Below are 23569 nucleotides of genomic sequence, written 5' to 3' on the forward strand. Positions count from 1 at the left end.
CGTGACATTCTACTCTAAGAAACTCCAAGCCGATGAACGCAATTACACTGTGTCCGATAGGGAGTTCTTGGCGATCAAGATGGCGTTCGAGGAATGGCGTCATTACCTGAAAGACGCAAAACGCTCAGTAACCATCTATACCGACCACAGGAATCTACAGTTCCTACGTTCAGCACGTGCCCTGACAGCCAGACAGCTTCGTTGGACCCTGTTCTTCAATGAATACAACTTCACGATTACGTTTCAACCAGGAAAAGAGAATGCCAAGGCAGATGCGCTTTCACGATTAGAAGAATCCGTTGATGCAACCCCTACTACCGAGCCCGTTCCTATCATTCCTGAACATCACTTCCAGGGGGCCATAGTGTCTTCGGAGTTCCTGGCTCAGTTACTAAAGGACGTAAGCCTGACCTATCCGTCCGTTTTAGCAGAAGGACACAATGGTGTAACACATGTGAACGGTTTCCTGTACAAGGACGACAAACTCTATCTGCCGATGGTGGCTCGTCAACAGCAAGCACTGCACATGTGCCATAATCACGTTCCCTCTAACCATCCCGGATACCACAAAACACTCGACCTGATACAGAGACATTTCTGGTGGTCCACCGTAGAAACCGACACTAGGAACCACATAAATCGTTGTGCCATCTGTCTGCAAGGCAAAAACAGATCGGAACCTCCTACAGGACTGTTGCGTCCCATTCCTGTTCCGCCATACCCGTGGCACACCATTTCCATGGATTTCGTGGTGGAGCTTCATATCGCCAAAACCGGTTACACCACTGTTCTCACCGTTGTGGATCATCTCACTAAAATGGCTCATTTCGTGCCATTAAAGAAGATACCCACGGCGACCGAACTGGCTCTGGTCTTCATGCACGACGTGGTTCGCCTTCACGGAATCCAGTCGGTGGTAATAACGGACCGAGGGTCACAATTCGTGTCCCGCTTCTGGAAGTATGCAGGATTCTGGAAATGGATGCGCGTCTTTCTTCCGCATACCACCCCCAGACGGATGGTCAGGCTGAAAGGACCAACCACACCATGGAGCAGTACCTCTGCTGTTTACTGCTCGTGGTTGAAGGGGAATGGGCTGACGTACTATAGTTGGCGGAGTATGCGTACAACAACAAGCATTCCACTATCGGTATGTCTCCTTTCTTCTGCCTCCAAGGTCGGCATCCCCGTACCACTGCTTGGGAGGAACCTCTGACCAGCCCATTACCAATAGTGCATGCTTACCATGGAACACTGTGTACTCTTTGGCAACAAACCCGGTTCGAGTTGGCCAAGGCAAAGGAATCCTACAAAGAAAACGCCGACGCACATAGGCAGAAGGAACCGGACTATCGCAAAGGCGACAGGGTGTGGCTTTCCATGCGGCACCTCAACGCACATGGCTCCAAGAAACTGTTGCTTCGCTTTGTGGGACCTTACGTCATCCAGCAGGTGGTTAATCCAGTGGCCATAAAACTCTCTCTGCCTCCACACATGAGGATACACCCTGTCTTCCACGTCTCCCTTCTGCGTGCAGTTCATCCTGATTGCACCACTTCCACTCCTCCCTCTCCGGTGCTGGTTGAGGACCATGTAGAGTACGAGGTCAGGGCCATATTGGGTTCTCGTCGCACCAGGGGGAAGCTCTACTACCTGGTGGACTGGAAGGGCTATGGTCCTCATGAGGGTCCTGGGAACCCCTGCCTCATGTACGCCATGCTCCCAAACTGATCCGTGCTTTCCATTTAAGTCACCCGCTTAGCCCTCGTCCTGCCTCTTCTCTCTGATTCCGGTTGTGGGTGGGGGTTTCTGTCTTAGTGAGGGGTACTGTCATGTTCCCGGCATTATGCTATTCCGGGGGTCCGCCAATCACATACAGAAGACTAGGACCCTCACTACCGGGCGGAAGCAGAGTCCCGACTAGTCTTTCTTTGGACCACCTTCCGCACTGTAGCGCTTCCGGGGGATTCGCTTAAACTCAGCGTTTCCCGCCGGCTCAGCACTTTGGATTCTGACGAACACCTGGTTCGCGTCTTGATGCGAACAATCCATGAGTCTTCCGAGAGCTGAGGACGCCTTCTTCTCTGCGTCCACCCCGTCGTTCCGGTCCTGCCGGAAATCTTCACTGTTTCCTCCTGCGCCGGTGAGCGTTGGAGAACCTTGTTGTTTTCACCACAGCGCAGGAGCGCTTTCAGTTACAGTGTGTATCCGCGCTGGAGCGCATTCATTTGTTATAGCTTTTTTCCGCGCAGGAGCGTCTTAGCATCCTGTGAGTAAGCGCTGGCGTGCAGTTTATTCTCTGTTAGCAGCAACGCGCAGGAGCGCTAGTTCTTGGCCACATCGTACAGCGCTGGGGCGCTAATTACTTTGATTTCACTAACGTTCAGGAGCGCTGGTTATTGGTATTTTAGTACAGCGCTGTGGCGCTACTTATTCTTTATTTGCAGCACGTGCAGGAGCGCTATTCTAGTACCATAGCACAGCGCTGGGGCGATACTCTTAATTATTTGCATCCGCTCAGGAGTGTTTGTGCTTACAGGACTTTTATCACTCAGACGTGTGTGTTTGAATACTTACCCACGCAGGAGCGCTTGCATCATTTCCTTTTCTTTATGGGAGCATCTGCTTTTCCTTCGTTATACTGGACATTATAAGCCTTGGTGAATTTCCCTTGATCATTCTTTTCTGTACGTGGTTGGGAAGGTGTTCTAGGAAGTAGGAGCTGTGGGGATCTTTCTAAATGGGTCTTTCTTGTTTCCCAGTTGTTGCCCACAATACTACCCAAGATCTACAACCACAAGCCTTCTTCCGTTTCCTTTTGGGCTCCCTTCCCTGGGTCCATCTACTCCCTTCTGGGTATTTCTTTCTGCACGGGGTCAGGTGGGCACAGGGGCGATGGCTCTTGTTGTCGCTGTGGAATTGCTTCACAAGCAAAGGTAAGGCTTGTGGGGTATTTGACAAATAGGCAGGATGGAAAGGAAATTAGACATGTGGGATCCGAGGTCAGCAGAGATGGAGGAAGCCTCATGCAAAGCACTTCAACATTTAGGATTGCTGCACAAACCGGAGGCCAAAACAGACTTCAAACTGCACTCGATCAGACAAGCACATAAGCCCCAACCTAAACCCTCTATGTATAATTACGTAAACTTCCTGAGTTAAGGGAGGTCGGTGAGCCTCTTAATTGGAAAAGGCCAGTAAGCATATCACCTGAAGGAACCAATAATCACATAAATACGCGGAAGATTGTACAGTAGCTTTTCCCCCAAAAAGGAGCGCACTGTATGTGCCCCCTCAACCTGAGACAGTTTTGTGATCCTAATACAAAGCTCCCCCCACTAGGAAGAAGGCTCCCTGGTGCACAGCGCAAAGAGACACGAAGTGTCTTATAAGCAGTTCATCTGATTAAATCCAAATGTTAAATCCAATGCTCGGAGAGGTTCCATGATTGTTTAATTCACATCAATTCAACAGTTCATCAATGTTTTGAAGAAACGTGTACATCATCCAACTTAAAGGGTCATCCAGCAATTAATCCTCCCAATGCATTTCGGGCAGATGACTAGTCCTTCCTCAGGGGACAGCTCTACAAACATAAAAGAAAATATCCAGATATCATAGACATTCAACTGACTTCTCTCTATAGCACCAACTAGGTCTAAACATGGTGTAGTGAACCTCATGCATGTAAAATAAAAGGTCTCATCAAAAACCATGAGAAACTAACTTGTGTCAGCGGTAAAAGACCAGGGTAAATGCCCGTGAAAGATATGTGAAAAGTGAACAAGACTAAACCAAGCGTCATAGTGAGCAACTGTTATTGTGCTGGGACGATGCCCCCGAAGCTCAAGACATCAATAAATGCAAAAAACGGAAACGAAAATTCTCCTGTTGTGAACGTGAGGAAAAAATAGAGTGCCAAACAGTCTCAAGCCACCAAGGTTACCCAAAAATGCCGCATCACCGTTCAATGGCCGTCACGCCCAGGTCATGAGGTATGGATGTATACAGTGAACATACGTCCACTGTGCAAAGTATAAGATCTTGATAGTCCAATTTGTTGGTGGCTTCTTGGAATTTGACCAGAAAGTCTGTGGTGTCTCTGACATGTGATCTGGTGTTTACCACAAAAGGTTGGAGGTATTTATCCAGGAATTTTCCAATGTTCTCGTGAATGCTTCCTTTAGTGGACACAATGGGTCTTAGGGGAGGTTTGGTGGGGTGCTTGTGCACTTTGGGCAACATATATAACATGGGAGGTTTGAGATTATCAGGCACTAGGTACCGTCTGGCACGCTCATTGATGGTTCCATTGTCAAATGCCTCCTTGATGATTCCAACCAAAACGGTAGCAAACTCATTTGTGGGGTCTGTCGGTAATGATACATAAGTGTTTGGATCAGATGTGTGAGCCAATACTTGCTCTTCATAGAATGTTGCATCCATGATCACAAGGGCGCCTCCCTTGTCTGCTGTTTGACATACTATCGATGGATTACTGGCAATTTTATGCAAAGTGTTCTTCTCCTTTTTGGTGAGGTTCTCACATTTCGCTCTCGTTTGAAGTCCTAGTCACCGCGTTGAATAGAGGCTTATCACATATCGGCTATCCTGTAAGTACTCCTCACGGGGGACCTGATTTAGCATGAAAGCAAGTGCGTTCAAGTTAACGATGTGATACTTATGTTTATGCGTTCATTCGCAGATTTGGCGTAACAACCAACCACGGATGTAATCGTTCCGTGAGTACTGAACTGTGGTTTTTATGAATCCCTCGGTGATTCGGCATTTTTGGGTAACCTTGGTGGCTTGAGACAGTTTGGCACTCTATTTTTTCATCACGTTCACAACAGGAGAATTTTTGTTTCCGTTTTTTGCATTTATTGATGTCTTGAGCTTCGGGGGCATCGTCCCAGCACAATAACAGTTGCTCACTATGACGCTTGGTTTAGTCTTGTTCACTTTTCACATATCTTTCACGGGCATTTACCCTGGTCTTTTACCGCTGACACAAGTTAGTTTCTCATGGTTTTTGATGAGACCTTTTATTTTACACGCATGAGGTTCACTACACCATGTTTAGACCTAGTTGGAGCTATAAAGAGAAGTCAGTTGAATGTCTATGATATCTGGATATTTTCTTTTATGTTTGTAGAGCTGTCCCCTGAGGAAGGGCTAGTCATCTGCCCGAAATGCATTGGGAGGATTAATTGCTGGATGACCCTTTAAGTTGGATGATGTACACGTTTCTTCAAAACATTGATGAACTGTTGAATTGATGTGAATTAAACAATCATGGAACCTCCCCGAGCATTGGATTTAACATTTGGATTTAATCAGATGAACTGCTTATAAGACACTTCGTGTCTCTTTGCGCTGGGCACCAGGGAGCCTTCTTCCTAGTGGGGGGAGCTTTGTATTAGTGTTACTGTTCCATGCTGTTTAGGCACAGACAGCGTTCATCCCAGGCAGCACACCACAAATTACCACTGTTCAATTTTGGTCGTACTTAGCTGTGCAAGTCCGTTCTCTATTAATACAGTTTTGTGATCCCCATTACAAAACAGGTAGAACCCTCAGTGGGCTAACAGCATTGTCAAGTTCACTGAGGTATAACAAAAAACCCACAGAATATCAACAAAGGGCAGGAAAGCACCACACTGCAGGTCATGAAGGGGACTTTGGATTCCAACACACAAGTTTAAAAATAAACTATTCGCTTTTTCCACGTCCCTATCTTTAATCAAAAAGAAACTCAAACCTGAATTATTCTGACATACTCCAGCCCAAGCCTTAGAACCTACCCATCATAGTTGTAAGCCCTCCCCCATTATGTCAAAACCAATACTATAAATGGGTGGACCTGAAACCGGCATCTGAGATCAGTTTAATTATAACTGCCAATGTAACTTACATCTGGGTGGGTATTCCATCCCAGGAAAAATGATCGGGGTTTTCAAGGCCACAGTAATTATAAGCTTATCTGGTCATGTTGGAAATAACAGGGCTATTCAAGAAGTTTTCACCTGGAGACGCCGGCTCCCTGCCACATCTGCAAAGGGGAGAGAGACCAAGCAGCCCCTCTCCCACAGCCGGCTCAGGTTATGTCCCGGGGAGCCCACCAGGACATAGCAGTTTCCCTGCCTGTACTGGAGTGGGCACCGAAACGCATGTTTGCATTCGCTTTCCTGGAGCAATTTCAAAACTATCGCCAAACAGGAGCAAACACTAAGTCTGCTCCCAGCGGGTGGGAACTTGGGGCCGCCGCGGTCCCCAACATAAGTGTGTTGTGTGCTCTGGATGGGCATCAGAGCAGCCACCCTTTGATGGGTGGGCTCCGGGTGATGGGGACCCCGTGACTGAAATCAGATGAAATCAGCCAGGGGAGGGGGGCCACATGCCACCCTCCCACATAAATATGTTGGCAGGTTCTGGGAGATTTGGTCCCCGAGGCCAAAAGCAGCCTAGGGAGGGAGGATTGTGCCCCCTTCTACCTTAAAGATGTGCTGGGCCCCAGGGGTTGGGGTCCTTGGGATAAAAGTGGCCGTGGATGGGGAGCTGCATGCCCTCTTCCTCCTAATTGGTCAGGCTCCGGGATGGGGTCCCCGGGGCTAAATTTGGCCCAGGGATGAGGGCCATGCCCACTCCCCCTAAAAAATGTACTGGGTCCTGGGCGAACAAGGGTCCCCAGGGCTAAAAGCAGGCCGGGGAAGGGGTCCCGGTGCCCACCTCCCCCACAAAATTGGGTATGGGGTCCCCGGGGCCAAAGGCGGCCAGGGGAGGGTAGGCCGCGTGTGACCCCTACCCTTAATTTTAATTAGTGTCCCTTGGGAATGGAGTCCCCGGGCCATAATAGGTTTGAGGGGGGGCATATGTGGCCAAGCTTTAGCTGCACACTGCTGAAGGCCGAGTGAAGTATGTGGTTGTTGCCTCTGGGGGTTTGCTATGGGCCAGGCTTTGCAGTCAACCCCCCCAATGCACACGGGTCGGCTGCAAGTGGGGGTTTGGATACAGGGCATATCCGCAGGCCAGGCTCTGTGGCCAACCCGCACCATGCATGACTGAGCGCCCTGCGCAGCGCAGGGTTGGCTGTAGGGCTTAGCCGCGACACCGTGCCTGGCAGGAGTAAAATTAACGTACAGAAATTAAATATTACTTGACATTAGAAAAAAACAAGAAATTCATTGGAAAAACCAAAGTTTACAGTAACGTTATATTTAAATAAAATGTTCCAATTTAAACTCTAAAAACCACTGAAATTCGCCAGTAATTGTTAGAGCTATCCCAAGTAACTATAACTTGTGCCCTTGTCATGCACTGCTAATTACCCTACATTTTACATCACTCATGACATCTTCTGTAACATCATTGCTATCATTGTGCATGGTGGGGGTGCGAGTTATAGTTGTCTTAAGGCACGAATTATAGTTACTTGAAATAACTATAACTATGCCTGGTAGATTTCAGTGGTTTTTAGGGTTTAAAACTGAACATATAACCTATCATGTCATTTAAGACACACACTAATTATAGTCTTTCTTCACTTTGCAAATTCTAGGTACAACGATTTTGTATGCCTCGTCACAGATTACTCTCTGATACAACTGCAGTGATTACGTGATTGCCAGCAAAATATTTAAATTTCCACCTTCTCAGTACAATATATCCGACAAAGTCCACTGATCTCACGAACAATACCTGAAAGTCGAGCAACAGCATCTGCTGCAAATACTGCTGTGGCTTCATGTCGGGTGTCCACCACCCGGAGTCCCAGCTTCTCACATGCCACCAAAATAGGCGAGATGTGGCCTCCTACCAAAGTGAAAACGAATTGCACATTATGGGCCCGCAGGACATCTGCCACAATCTCCCCTCCGTGCCGGGGGCTCTGAGCTTCTACCTGAAATTTAAAAAAAACACTGGGCATTAAAGACCCGTCAGCATATCAGTAGTAAAGAAGGGTGGAGTAAATTGGGGTTTGTGAGGGAAGTATGGAGTGACGTAAAGGCAAACAGAAACAAAGATTTAAAAAACTTTGTGCGGATCCCAGAAACAGAGGCAGACAAAAGAACAAGCCTACATGAAGTATTGACTGGTGTTGTTTTAGCCATGTTGAACAGCAGCGACACAGACAACGGAAGTGTGGTGGACGAGTGAAAGGAGCAAGCAACAATGAAAGGAGAGAGGGGATGAGGGCAGTAGCATAAGCAACAACCGAAGGAGGGGAGGTGGTGGCACGCACCATGGGCAGCAACGGATGGAGGGCATGGGGCAGGTAACAAGAGGAGGAGGAGAACGTGTGGGGCAAGCAACACAGGCAACAGAAAGAAGGGGTGGGAGGTGATAAGCAGCCCACGCAACAACGTACGGAATAGAAAGGAAGAATGGAGCAAGCAACATGGGCAACAATGGAAGGAGGGGGCAGATGAGGGCAAGCAACACGGGGAGAAACAGAAGGAGGGTGGGGTCCAATAGACTGTGTCACCAGCATAAAAGATTGACAAGATCAATTTGCCCCTCCCCAATTATGGAGGGACTGAATGGATTTGTCTTGATGCGTCATGGGTAACTGCAATTTATATAGAAAAGAGGGGAGATACCAACATACAAACTTGGCATAGCCTATTTGGCGTGCACGTTTTTCAAGTCAGAGGTCCATTACCTCTAGGCACCTTCATGTACTGTCATTATTAGTTTCAATAAAACTGGTGAGATGTTCCAGATTATATCTTTGCTAGGTATGTCCAATACTGTGATCATACAAAAAAGTTTTGGTGATGATTGCACATATATATTTGCAAGGAACTCCGTCTTTGTACATACAGGCCTCAGAAAAGACGAACACGGACCCAGCAAATTGCGTGCAAAAAGGTATTTTATTCCATAGTAACACCACACACCGCCATGACACGTTTCGGCCTCAGAAAGGCCTTGATCACATGACACTGTCAGTGAAAGCCACAACATTTAAAGTTCAAGTACTGTGTATCACGTGACCATGGAGCCAATGGCCATAGAAGACATACTGTGATGCAGCTTTACATGTATGTACAACAAACACAACTCAATAATGGTGGATTCAAGCTGCCATACAGTTTAGATGGATGTGCAAAATCTGCTATAGTGCAAAGACCATATTGGTGCAAACTAGGCAACTCAGAAGTATACCCATACTGGGGTCAGCAGCACGAATGGTTATAATTACCCAAGTAAAGTGCATAGTGCATAATAGACTACTAATGTCCAAACGGCCAAGCCAATATCCAAGAATGTTGGCTCTTAGAACATTGTGCAAAATATACGCAATAGTGCAAAATAATGCAGCTCAATGCAAATGTGCAAACATCATATCGCAAAAAATATCATGGAAAGTTCCATCGTAAGCACGTCAAAAAACCAGATGCTAGAGTAAATTTGTCATCAAAGTCCACCAGTAACAAATGTACATAGAAATAAATATATAAATACATGAATGCATAAATGACTACATGAATGCCATCCTCGTCCAAATGTGAGCGATATACATACGTATACACACACACATACATATATCTATTTTTACAGAAAAAGCGAAGGTTACAAGGACGTTACAGTTAGCTTAGATTTCACTTGTTCAAAACAAGTGAAATTCAGATGTTATAGTTACCTGAGCAAACTATAACTTATGTCCCTGCAATGCACTGCTTATGACCTCACATACCACATCACTCATGACATGGTCAGTGACATCACTTATGACATCTCAAATTACATTACTGATGACATCGTCCACAGAAAAACTCACACCCCTATACAATCCCCCATACACCCACCCACACAACTACTCACATATCCACTCACAGACCTATACAACTACTCACACAGAGCAAATCACACACCTGTTCACACAGCCACTCACATAACCACTAACTAACCCATTCATCTACTCATACAACCAGTCGCTCACCCATACAGCCACTCACACAGCCACACATTCACTATTACAGTTACTCACACAGCCACACACTCACCCATACATCAACTCACACATCCACCTATTCAGCCACTCTCACACCCACTCACTCACCCATACAACCTCTTAACAGCCACTCACAAATACAACCACTGACACTCACTCACACACCCAGTTACGTACCCATTCACACCTCCATACAAGCTCTCACACATCCGCTCACTCATTCATATAGCCATTCACACAGCCACTCCCTATCCAATACAGCAACTCACACATCGACTCACTTAACCAAACACCCACTCAAACAGCCACTCACCTACACATACAGCCAATTAAACACCCAGTCACTCACCCATACAGCCATTCAGACAACCATACAGCCACTCAACACAGCCACACACTCACCCATACTGTTACTCACGCAGCCACACACTCACCCATACAGCTACTCACACATCCACCTATTCAGCCACTCTCACACCCACTCACTCACCCATACAACTTCTCAAAAGCCACTCACAAATACAACCACTGACACTCACTCACACACCCAGTTACATACCCATTCACACCTCCATACAAGCTCTCACACATCCGCTCATTCATCCATTTAGCCATTCACACAGCCACTCCCTATCCAATACAGCAACTCACACATTGACTCACTTAACCTAACACCCACTCAAACAGCCACTCACTTACAGCCAATTAAACACCCAGTCACTCACTCATACAGCCATTCAGACACCCACCCACTCACAGTAACAGTAACTCACACAGCCACACACATCCACTCACACACCCACACAGTCACACATACAGCCACTCATATGGACACTAACTTAATTTAACTTTTGTAGTAACTTAGTATATATTTTCAAAATTAAAATATTTAGAAAACACTCACAATCACTTGATGATGCCATCAGTGATGTCATTTGAAACGTCATGAGTGATGTCACTGACCATGTCATGAGTGATGTAATATGTGAGGTCATAAACAGTGCATTGCGGGCGGCATAAGTTATAGTTAGCTCAGGTAACTAGAACTGCTGAATGTCACTAGTTTTGTACAAGTGAAATCTGAACATAACTGTAAAGTCCCTGTAACCTTTGTTTTTTAAGTGAATTTCTAAGTTCTTTAAAACATTAAGTAAGATGTGCATCGCAATGCACAGTGTGAAGGGAGGGGGGTTGCACGCAGGGCCTGGCATGGCATTATGCTGTCCCCTCTCAAGCTTGCTGCTCCTGCCCCCCCTCCTCCTTGCCATTCATTGTACAAATATATGACCCTGCTCCCTCAATAAAGCCATGTATGGCTGTTGTTCAGCCAATGCCCTTCCCACCTGCCCTAAACAGCTTGTTGTCCCATCCACCTCCTCCCTGCCCTCTGCTGTTCCAGTCCATGCAGCAGCCCCCTCCCTCCTGCCCTGCATGGTCCGATGTAATGCGTTGCCCTTTAGCTTGATGTCGCGGCCCAATGCTGCCAAATTGTATGTCCCATCATTGTCCTCCTGCCTAGCCTCTGTGCTTAGCTTGCTACCTCTCCTCTCCTTCCCTCTGCCCTCTGATGTTTGTGTGCATGCCCCTGCTCCCTCCTTTTTGCTCACCATATTCCATGAACCATCCACCCTCCTATCTACACTGAGTGTTCTGTTGAGCTGCCACTGTCCCTCCCACCAGCCTAGCATGGTCAGATGGCTGCCGCTTGTCCCTGTCACCCTGCCTATCTAAGTTCCATGGCCCTATCCCCTCCCTACTGTCTTACATGGTCCCTTTGCTGTCACTCCCTCCTGCCCTTCATGGTCTGTTGTGCTACAACTGCTCCTCCTGCCTGCCCTGCATTGGCTGTGAAGCCCCTTCCCCATGTTGTCCTCGCCCAGCTCCTACCCCGCCCTTCTATCCTTCATAAATCTTTGTGCATGCCCCTGCAACCTCCCTCTTGCCCACCATGGCCTTTGTGCTGCTACTAATCCTCCTGCTGGTCATGCATGGTCTTCTGTACTGCCACAACCCCTCCCACTTGCCCCATGTGGTCAGTTTGCTGTCCCTGACCCCCTCGAACCTTCCCTCTGTTGTCTGTGTGTATGCCATTATAGTCTCATTGTTGCTCTCTATAGTGTGTTGTGCTTCCAGTGCCCGACCAGCCTGCCTGCCATGGTCAGCTTACTGCTCCTGCCATGGTCAGCTTACTGCTCCTGTCCTTCCCCCTGTTTTCCAGGAGCAGACCTCTATCCCCTCCCTCCTACTTTGTCTTGTCTGTTGTCAAGCCCCTGCCCCCTCCCTCCTGCCAGTCATAGTCTGTGATGCTGCAACTGTCTGGTGTGGTCAGCAACATACTTCTAACACTGTAAAACAATAGAACACCCAATCCTCATCCTTCTTTTTTGCTGGCGCATTCACAAAAAAGGACACGCTTGGCAGATCTGACAGCAGAATGTGTTATATTTGTTTTAAACGTTTAAGCGATGAGGATTGATTTATGATCGTAATTTCCAAGTACATTAGTTTTTGGCTATTTCATTTTGAGGTTTCAGTGAAAATGTAGGTTGTATATGGCTATTGCTTATAAGGCTGAGTTTCATTTCCGCATGAAATTCAAGCATGGTGAGAGGATCAGTGTGAGGTACAGATTTTAGCAGAAATGTATTTTTTTTTTTTAATCGGCACGAAGGTTGGAGCGTCTCGTTCTGCCGTGAGTGAGGCTTTGGGTAGTTGCATTGCAGCTCAAGGAGGCCACTGCCATAAATTGATCTTGGTGCACATGGAGGGCAGCGTTCTTGTCTTGTCCAGGGCTGCGTGCAATCCATGGGCAGTTGGCTTTGCGGCTCACAGACATTATTGGCTTCATCGGCACGAGGACAATGAGGAAGGACTCCTCTCCACTTTTGCATGACGTAGCGGACAATTTTTACGGTTGGAAAGCGTTGTGTTTAACTTTTGGGTTTCTTTAGTTGACAGGTTGGGCATTGGAGGACCGTTTTAACAGTTCTAAATTGTGAACAGCTGACAGTATTGAGAAATCAGAGCAGTTGGAACAGGTAGAGAGTTAGAGAGTTTGCATGTGGCTGGTCTTTTTTAGAGTATTTAGTGGTTTAGAGATGGGTGAGCCAAGTACATTGGGTAGCATGGAGAGTACTAGGGTGGGGAGAATTATGGAAATGTTGACTAAATTCCACAAGGATTTAAATAATAAGATAGAGAATAAATTGGATGATTCAATACAGAGCAAAGGGCTTGCTATATTGAGGATGAGCGATTTTATTCAGCTAGGAAGGGATTAGCAGAATGTAAAAGTGAAAAAGTAAGTAGAAAGAGAAAGCATCTGGTTGAGGTGTGGACTCAAGCAAAGAAATGTACAGCAGCAAACACAGATAAAGGGATTTGTGAACGCACAAAGCATGAAGGTGTCAAGGACACATGAGAGGACCAGGTGAAGGGTACTCAGTAGGCCAACAGATTCATAAACATTTCTCTGTGCAGTGTAATTAGTCTTCTGGCAGTGTAGAGGTGGAAATAAGTAGCTCATCTGATTTCAAATCTAAGAGTGAGTAAAGAGGAAGCGTTCTAAAAACTGTGTTTGAAATGGCAGAGAAAGGAGGGGATCTTGAGGCACTTACTAATCTTCTAGGAGAATACATGTTTGACCCTACAAGTATGGGATAAAAATAATTAATTTAACAAAACTAAGAACTGCGCCACAATGGAGAAAACGCTGGAAGCACTGCGCACCAAGACGGAGGATTTGGAAGCGAGGTCCAGACGCAACAATGTTCGCATAGCAGGGCTTCCGGAATCAACAAACACGGGAAAAATGGAGCAATAAGTGGAAGATCTCCTTAAAGAACTTTTTGGGGCAGAGGAGTTCTCGTTGGTGTTCCTGGTGGAGCATGCTCATCGCTCCCTTGCGCCACGCCCAAAGCCGGGAGCTCCCCCACCCATCATCATAGCTCGTCTGTTGAATTGCAGAGATAGAGATATAGTTCTCAGGCGGGCACGGGAGAAGGGGGCTATCACTCACCAGGGAAACAAACTTGAATTCTACCCGGATCACACCATGGCTGTCCAATTGGCCCGCAAAGAATACCACTCGGCGAAAAAGAAGCTGCGGGATTTGGGAGTAGAATATTCCATGCTCTACCCAGCAAAACTCAAGGTAACGCATGCAGGTCGCTCCACAGTTCTTCCCATGCCGCAGGCGGCCCATGAATATATTAAAAAGCTAGGCAGGCGAAGGCAAACGTCAGGACGAGAGGAGCAGCAAGAGGACGAGGACTGAGTGGTCCTGATCAGGTAATGATGTCTCATCGTTAAATCGGCAGGGGCTGAGATTCTGACACTTTCTTTCATATAGACACCATAACAGATCTTATGCTACCTTAAACTGAACGTTTTGTGAAGGGGTACTGGCTAGTCAATCTGCACTAAGGCCGATTGACACAGAGTTACAGCACCTACATGACAGCCGAAAAGTGGACTATTTGTACTGATGGCTGGGGGACTACTTTCGAGAATTAAACAAGGCCATACTGTACTGTCCCGTGGCCATTTACCCATAGTCATAAATGCGCTGGCCACATAGCCACTATATGAACTATCTTGAGTTAAGGGGCAGACAGGGAGTGACCATATACTGGAAATGCTTTATCGTAGACTGTGAGAATGGGTTGACCCCCTGATGATATTGCAATTCAAGACTGCATTAATGCAGGTTATGAGGTTTCGCGATCTGCGGATCAGTGACAAAAGAACTGAAGACACTTACATTTGCAGCACTATGTATACGTTTGTTGATTGTGACAGAGCGCCCGTCCACATCCACGTTGTGGGTGGTGATGTGCGCACCTAGTGGACCCCCTAGATGGGAGTTCCCCAATACAAGTTTGTTCTATAGTTTGTTTAACTCAGGGATATGGCTTTGGCAGGGTTGGGTTGCTGAAGTGGGAGGTGGGCGGGTGGGGATTTTGGGGAATGTTATTTTTAGATCACTGTACCTGAGACGCATTACAAACTCCAGTTCACACAGGAATTGTGACGTAGTTGATTTCCTTGTTCTAGATACTCTGACAACTCACAGGATGCTTAAGATATGGGGCTTCAAGGTGATGCAATTTACACATGTAACTTTCTGATAAGCTAAAGTCGGCACAGTTGAACCTGATCACCTGGAACATCAGGGGTCTAAGTAACCCCAAGAAAATACGCCCAATATTCGCATACTTCACTAGACTCCAGGTAGACATTGCATTTCTTCAAGAGACGCACATTGCGCCTTCAGTGACAACCACACTAGGTAAAAGATGGGCAGAGACAGTTGGCACCTCAAATTATTCCTCATATGCACGGGGTGTTAGTATTCTTATACGCAAGGGTGTTAACTTTAGGGTCTCTAAGGTGCTAAAGGACACGGAGGGCAGATATGTTATAGTGATAGGCCTTCTTAGGAATCAAAACATAGCACGAATAAACACTTATGGTCTGAACACGGACGACCCGGAGTTTTACACTAAACTATGGCACGCTATATCTCAACTCCATGTAGGAAACCTAATATGGGGAGGCGACTTTAATATTGCACTGAGAGATGGACTAGACCGCTCTCCGAATACTGCGGAACCACACAAAAGGGCATTAACAGAGCTGCAGGATGCTATAACTGACCTACGACTAGTCGACCTTTAGAGAACACGTCACCCGAGCCAATTAGAAGCCTCACACATAACTGCAGCGCACAATAGCTGGTCGAGAATTGACTACTGGCTGGGGTCATGCGAGGTTTCGCTGTGGACTTCCTCCATTAAGCACTTACCACGTACACTGTCTGACCATAGCCCGGTGTCACTCTCCTTGCAACTACCACACTAAACCCCCCCTTTGCCTGGAGGTTCAATGCCACGGCACTTCTGGACTCTGCATACACTGACACCATTCACACAGCAATAGTGGAATATTTCGAACTTAACGCTCCCACCACGGAGGATAAGGGGCTACTTTGGGACGCTTTCAAGGCGACAATAAGGGGTCAATGCATTAGTACCACAGCGGGAATCCTTAAAGATATCAGACAGCAATTGAATACAAGGGAAGCTAAACTAAGTGACTTGGAGAGTCGGTATGCACAAACAAGGGATTCCACCATATTAGGGGATATAAAAAAGACCCTGTCAGAGCACCAGGAGTATGCAGCTGCTGAACTTAACTATGTTTCGAAACGTGGAATAGCGAGGGCATACGGAGAGGGAGGCAGACCAGGGAGGGCCCTAGCCCAGAAGATATGTTCCGGACATGCCCCACAACACATTCACACGATAAAGGATGCGATAGGCACAGTTAGATATGACATGACGGGCATATTGCACGAATTCCGACTAACATATGGCCAACTATACGAATCCCGCCTAAATGTATCGACAACTGATATACTAGACTATATGGCAGATGTGGGAATAGCATGGTTAGCAGATGCCCATAGAGCATACCTGTCCCGCCCCATCACGGTTGAGGAAATCACCGACACCATTAAGGCCCTCCCTAATGGCAAAGCACCAGGTCCGGACGGCTTTACGGGCAAATTTTATAAGGCATTCGCAGACATATTAGCACCACACTTAGTAAGAATGTATGGAGAGGCCCACGAAAAGCAGATACTCCCAGAGTCTCTACGGGAGGCGATGCTCGTTACTCTGCTGAAATCAGGTAAGGATCAAGAAAACTGCGATTCATACAGACCATTATCACATATCAACGTCGACACCAAGATCATGGCGAGTGTCCTCACGGCACGGCTCAAGCCTTTGATGCCGTTGCTGATCATACCGGATCAATCTGGCTTCATACCGGACAGATCCACGACGCACAATACACGAACGCTTTTCGCATTGTCTCATTACCTAAAGTCTGAGACCAAGGCAGCGGCGGTCTTATTAGATGCCGCCAAGGCATATGACACGATCGAATGGGCATATCTACACGCAGTTCTTCAACGCATGGGCTTTCCATCAATATTTATGCAGTGGATAAAAAGGCTATACACTGACCTCGCGGCCCGCATAAAAGTGAATAGCTATGTCTCGGATCCGATCAAGATAAGCAGAGGAACCAGGCAGGGATGCCCATTGTCCCCGATGCTATTTACACTGGTTCTAGAGCCGCTTGCGTGCAAAATTAGGCAACATCATAATTATTCTGCTCTTCAATTCCCGACGCGCCCCCTTCACATATCTCTCTATGCGGATGACATGGTACTGTACGTAAAAGACCCAGTCCAAAATCTTAATCCCCTGTTGCGTGAGTACATAAAATTCGGACAACACTCAGGCCTGCAAATTAACTGGTCAAAATCACAAATACTAGCGCTGACAAACAGCACCGCCCCATTTGCACTAGATTACCCGCTAGAATGGCGAGAAGAACCCACGCTTTACTTGGGCATCTGGTACCATAGAGACCCTGAACTGGTCATCCGCACAAACTATGGGAGGGTCATATCAGAGTTAGAGGAGAAAGTAAATCGCTGAAACAAGTTACCACTCTCACTGGCGAATAAAGCTGCCATTGTAAAAATGGTGCTGCTGCCCAAATTTCTTTATTTATTCAATAATATTCCTATTTAGCCGCCGACTGAAGTTTTCCGCAATATAAACAAATTGGTACTCCGTCTCATTTGGGCAGGCAAGCAAGCTAGATTGGAATTGCAAACACTTACGCTGCCCTACGCGCAGGGGAGGTTCAGGGTACCAGACTTTTCCCTTTACTATCTGTGTGCTAAAGCACAATTTGCACATTACTGGTATCATGAAGTGCCGTTCCTGCCACATGTGGCGGTTGAAGCAGGAGATGTTCTACCTATTCCCCTATCGGCCATACTACTGCATAAAAGATCGCCAGTACACTCTCACGACATAAACCCTATTGATGCAACAAACATGGCCTGGTATCTAGTGGGCAAGAAAGCGGGAAAGCTGCCATTATATACGGCAGCTCTACCATTGGCACATCACCCGGAGCTTTCGGTCACGCAAGAGGACGTGGGCATGGGACTACTGAGGCAAGCCGGGATAGATACAATGGGCGATCTATATGAGGAGGGCCGATTCAAATCGCTGGAGAAGTTGAGCTATATTAGTAACCCGACACTGTCATTTACTTTCACATACTACAGACTGCAAAGGGCACTGAAAGAGCTGTACACGACATACCCAGCAGAACCCCAGCAAAGGACGTCATTGCAATTCATAATAACGGCACCTACTGCAGCTCACATGGTATCTAGACTATACACTAGATTGCAGGAAGATATAGCAGGGAATACGGAGAAAATGAGGCACAAATGGAACTATATCATGAATGAACAGATAACCACAGACGAATGGGCCGCTACATGTATGCTAACCAACATGCTGACTCCGAATGGTAATCTACGAATAATCCATTATAAATACCTGCACCAAATGTATTACACACCACAAAGACTCTATAAATAGGGACTGTGTGCGGACTCTAGATGCAAAAGATGTAAGGTGGATGGGGCAGACTTCATCCACCTTGCATGGTGCTGCCCAAAAATTGCGAACTACTAGGTCCAGGTAACGGAGGCATTGAGTATTACGTTAGAGACACCCATTGAAAATACTATACAAGTGTGCTTGCTGGGCCTAGTTCCTCAAATCAGAGCGAGGAAGCAAAAGTTTTGTGTGGTGGCACTATTGATGGCAAAACGTAGAATCTCAATCCACTGGAATAGCTCGAGGTGCCCAACGCTGCGACACTGGTTGGAAGATCTAACATACTGTAGAGACACTGTGGCAACCTATGAAGAAGTACTCCCATCTAGTTCAAGGTCCAAAGGCTATTGGTTTTATTTAACTGAATATCTACAAACGAGACCGCTGAAGGACCCAGAGTAAAGGGTTGTGAATAATTACGCCCCACTATACAAGGTCACATAGTATGCAAATGAGGGACGGGAGGGAGAATGCTGTGGTGCAGTGATAAAAGTTTGTGCTTTTGTTGTTTTTTCAGGTGTATTACAACAAAATTAGTTCCACCACAATGCTTTATCATGTATATTCTTCACAAGTGGAATGTACTCAATATAGACACCTTAAACTTGCCTCCGGACCCCCGGGTTGCCGGACACAAGGCTGTGTTAATCTGTTTCAGATTTCCTAGTTCTGATTTACATGCTGAGCATGCCGCCGGCCCCAGGGTTGTAGGCGTACAGCTGTGTAACTTGTGTAAGATCAAATAAAGACAGTTGAACTACAAAAAAAAATAAGATGGTTCAATGCCGCAATGATAATGAAAAAAAATATATATATATATATATTGTCACACAACGTCACTTATGTTATTTAGGTTCATATTTTCCTTGGGACACCATACACAACTGTAAATAATGTTTTCCTATGTTTATACATTTTGAATATTCTTTTCTAATTTACTTTTGAATATAACTACAGAAAAACGGAGTCAGTGTATGCGTGTTCCTTTCTCTTTGACATCACCTGTAACCCATGGGTACATGCGATTTTCGCTTTGCCTTTCCAATCATTATAAGTATATATTCCACAGGAATCACTTAATGCGGCGGCCAGATTGGTCACGGGGACCAAAAGAAACGAGCACATCTACCCAGTCTTAAAATCCCTAAAATGGTTTCACTATGAAGCTAGAATTCAGCTAAAGACTGTCTGTCTATCTCACAAAGCCCTCCACTTCAAAGCTTCCAGTTATCTAGCGAAAAAGCTAGAATTATCAGGAGGGGGCAGACCTTCTCAGAGTGCTAAATCTCTCCTCCTTAAACCTCAGATCTTTCGCAAAAAGAGAACATGCCACAGAGCCTTCTCCGGCTCTGCGCCAAATATCTGGAACTCTCTCCCACCGGAAATACGCAGAATCTACTCCAAGGTTACCTTCAAATTGGAAGTAAAAGGATTCCTCATGAACAAGTTCCTACAATAAAAGGGTCTTGGATCCTCTGCTCTAATGCTGGGACATACACCCTAAATACTGAGTTTGGTGTTATTCTGCTTTATTGTTCACTTGCTCCCCTCCCAGTTCACTATGTTCCAGTCATATACCCTAAATACTGAGTTTGGTGTTATTCTGCTTTATTGTTCACTTGCTCCCCTCCCAGTTCACTATGTTACAGTTTTATTTTCCTACCCTTACTGTCCCTTTCGATTGTAACCTCTTGTTTGATATGCACATGTGATTTGTCCAGGTTGGTACCCCCTATTACGATTGTACTGCTGTTATTACCATCCTTTCCCCCAAAGTGTAAAGCGCTCCGATATCCTTCGGGATCATTTTCGCGCTATATAAAACTTTCATAAATAAATAAATAGATGGTGTCGAAGGAGGTGAAGAGTAGGTCAAGGAAATTTCTGTCTGAATGTGTGAGACCCTTCACGAATTGGGTGAGGCAGAGGTTTCTGAGGTCATCTAGTAGAGCTGTAGAGTTCGGGACGACGCAGTCTTTCAGGTGGAAGTTTAGGTCTCCGAGGAGGATATAGGTGCTGGAGTCGAGGATGAGAAGAGTGAGTAAATCCGTGAAGGTGTTGGCAAAGTCGGTGTGTTGTCCAGGTGATTTGTAGACAAGGGTTCGCTCAGGGTCAAGTCAGCTGTAATGTGAAGTTTGAACATCAGGTATTCAGGCTGCAGCCTTAACCTTTACCCCCACCCACCTACAACATTTTTAGTTTTAAGTAAGACTTCTCAGCAGCTCCTGTAGCAGAAGGACCTAATCGAATTGTTCAAGAGAAGTCTGTCTCCTCTTTCCCAACTTCAGTGTCTAGGTATCTTCCATCCTGCACTGCACTGCACTACCTCCATCTGGGAAAGCCTTGACTCCATCTTGGGCACAATATTGGACCTGGGGCTTCCAAACCTCAAACCCACAGGCCTCCACTACTCTGGTTCACTCACACATGCCGTACATACCATGCAGGTCACATTGCAATGGGGTCTTAGAGCTAGGACCTAGGATAGCATATAGCTGCAGAAATGTACACAAGTGGGTCAGTAGGCCTTCACTCCCATGGCACAGATAGAAAGGTCTTATCACAACTACTGGTTCACAAAGCACAGTATGGTGTAATCACAGAGCTACTAACTAGCCCCTGACAGGGGCAGTAGTCTACGGTCTAACCAAGACCAAGCTCTATGTGCCCTTACAGGTCCATGAACTCTTTCATTTCAAAGGTCAGGCCTAGACCTTCACGAACATGCTCACTTAGTAAGAGGCTGGGACGAAAATTAAAACCAGAATCCCAGATACTGGCAGTTAAGCCCTCGGATTAGGGAAACAACTGAACACAATGTATGGCACGTTCCCATTCCAACACGTACTGTAGATATTTTTAAGGTTACCTTGACATTACAGTTTCCAGAGATCAAGATCAACAATCACTGGTGTCTAATACTCCATAAACCGGCCATACCAGTACAGTAGTGCCTAGAAGAGGTCCCACACTCTAAGTAGGAGTCATTCAGTATGCAGGAAGGAGTTGACCTCTCATTGTGTTCTTACCTTGTGGAAGAGCTGGTATATGGCCCCAAGGCGATGAGCCATGTAGATCACTCCCATGCAGAGAGAAGTGGCGAAAAGGGTCCCCAAGACAAATAAGCAATCGCAGTTTACCTCCATAGTGAGTACTCACAGAACCTGCAGAGAGACGAGGAGAAAGATTATTAAATACGCCGAAACAGAGAGAAAAGAAAGTAAAACAAGACACAAGGGAAACGAAAAAAATGTGGATAAAACAGGAAAAAAGACAATACGATTAAGACACAGGAACATTTAGTTACGAGTTCTTCGTATTTTATAAAGATCAGTGGTTGGAAATAAACAGTTTCATATTCTCACAAACCGAGCTAACCTCATGGACTTCTCCGAGGAAAAATGATTCCCTTCAGAGAGCGCCAAGACCCCTCCTAAAAGGTTGCTCGCACACTCACTGACATTCAACTCAGTCCTCCTCGACGAGCAAACGTTGCTGCAGCATTGGACATTCGTTGATCATTAACCTTTGGACGACTCGGGCGTAAGCGGACAGAAAAAGAAACTCGTGTTCTGACAAAACCTTTGGCCTCCTCTTCTATCTAGTTTAAACCCTTTCAGCAGAGATAAGACCGGTTCGGATCAGCAGACACGGCACTGCATAAGTTCACAGTACTAGGCTTAAGTGATCACGTCTTATATGTTTGTGCAAATACATCTTTGGGCTAGTAAAAATGGGTCATAGAAACCTAGGGCCAGATGCATCAAGCGAAAAGCGCTCGCAAAAGGGCCAGATTCTCAGAATCTGGCCCTTTGCGAGTGCAACTTTTGCATTTGGGATGCATCATCCCAAATGCAAAAATCGCAAATAGAGAATTCGCAAAATTGTGATTGTTTGCATTTAAGGAATCTCAAATTGAGATTCCTTAAATGCAATGCATGAAAGTATCAAAAATAGCGAATTCGCTAATAGGGCACGCAAATTACCACGAAGTACAACTTCATGGTAATTTGCAAAAACTTTGAAAAATGCACTTTTGTGCATTTTTCAAAGTTTCATGTTGCGCACACACATGCCCTAAGGGCATGTGTGTGCGCAACATATGTGCACAGTTCACATTCAGGGGTGTAACAGGGTGTCCTTTGGACACCCCTGCACCCTTGAACTCGCAATCTCAATTTGCGAATCGCTAATTGCGATTCGCAAATTGAGATTGTCTTCCCATTCATTCCTATGGGCCTCTAGGCCCATAGGAATTAATGGGGAGGTATTCATTAATTGCGACTCGCAATTTGCGAGTCGCAATTAAGGAATTCTAAGGAATCGCTATTTTTATAGTGATTGCTTGATGCATTCCATTTTGCTATTCCTTATTAGCGATTCCTTATTTTTCGCTAATAAGGATTCGCAAAATGGATGCTTGATGCATCTGGCCCCAAGAGCGTAATCTCACTAGTGGATCAGTGCTTTTAAAAATGCTGTGTTGCAGCCTCCTAAAATGGGCTATACATTACCACTCAAAACTACACTTTTTCAGTTAAAGGTGCAGGAAATTTGTTTTGATTTCTTCTCCCTAGATTTATCAAAGTCCCGTTTTGCGAGTCCTTAATAGCGATTATTAAGGAATCGCTATTAAGGACTTGCAAAACGGGATTCATGTAGGAATCGCTAAATAAATTGCGATTCCTACACATTCCTTATTTGCGATTAGCAATTTGCTAATCGCAAATAAGGATGCGATTTCAAGGGTGCTAGGGGTGTCCAAAAGACACCCTGTAGCACCCCTGAAATGTCATCTACATTGGTGTTGCGCAACATGCAACTTAGAAAAATGCATTTAAAAGCATTTTTCTAAGTTTTCACTATTTACCACGAGGTTTGACCTCGCGGAAATAGCGGCCCGAAATTGCAATTTCGCAATTTAAAAATGGTTAATGAATTGCATTTAAGGAATCTCAAATAGAGATTCCTTAAATGTAATTCCTCGCAATTTAGCGAATTCGCAATTACCGATTTTTGCATTTGGGATGATGAATCCCAAATGCAAAAATTGCGCTCGCAAAGGGCCAGATTCTCAGAATCTGGCCCTTTGCGAGCCGATTTTTCAATG

General features: G+C 45.9%; 1 protein-coding gene across 4 annotated transcripts in view; it reads right to left on the bottom strand.

Annotated features, from left to right (window-relative positions):
* The window catches only part of HACL2 (2-hydroxyacyl-CoA lyase 2), a 565926-nt gene that overhangs the window by 413710 nt on the left and 128647 nt on the right, over positions 1–23569 (bottom strand). For 2 of the 4 annotated variants that reach the window (XM_086945056.1, XM_086945057.1), the window contains 2 exons: positions 21489–21623; positions 7699–7900 (listed from right to left, as the gene is read on the bottom strand). In XM_086945056.1, the coding sequence (XP_086801182.1) occupies positions 7699–7900; positions 21489–21605 (319 nt within the window). In that variant the 5' untranslated portion in view covers positions 21606–21623. Of the gene's footprint in view, positions 1–7698; positions 7901–21488; positions 21624–21828; positions 22098–23569 lie in introns of those variants that run through there. The other 2 variants (XM_086945059.1, XM_086945058.1) reach the window with 2 other exon arrangements.

This window comes from Lissotriton vulgaris, chromosome 12 (genome assembly GCF_964263255.1).
Source record: "Lissotriton vulgaris chromosome 12, aLisVul1.2, whole genome shotgun sequence".
Lineage (NCBI taxonomy): Eukaryota > Metazoa > Chordata > Amphibia > Caudata > Salamandridae > Lissotriton > Lissotriton vulgaris.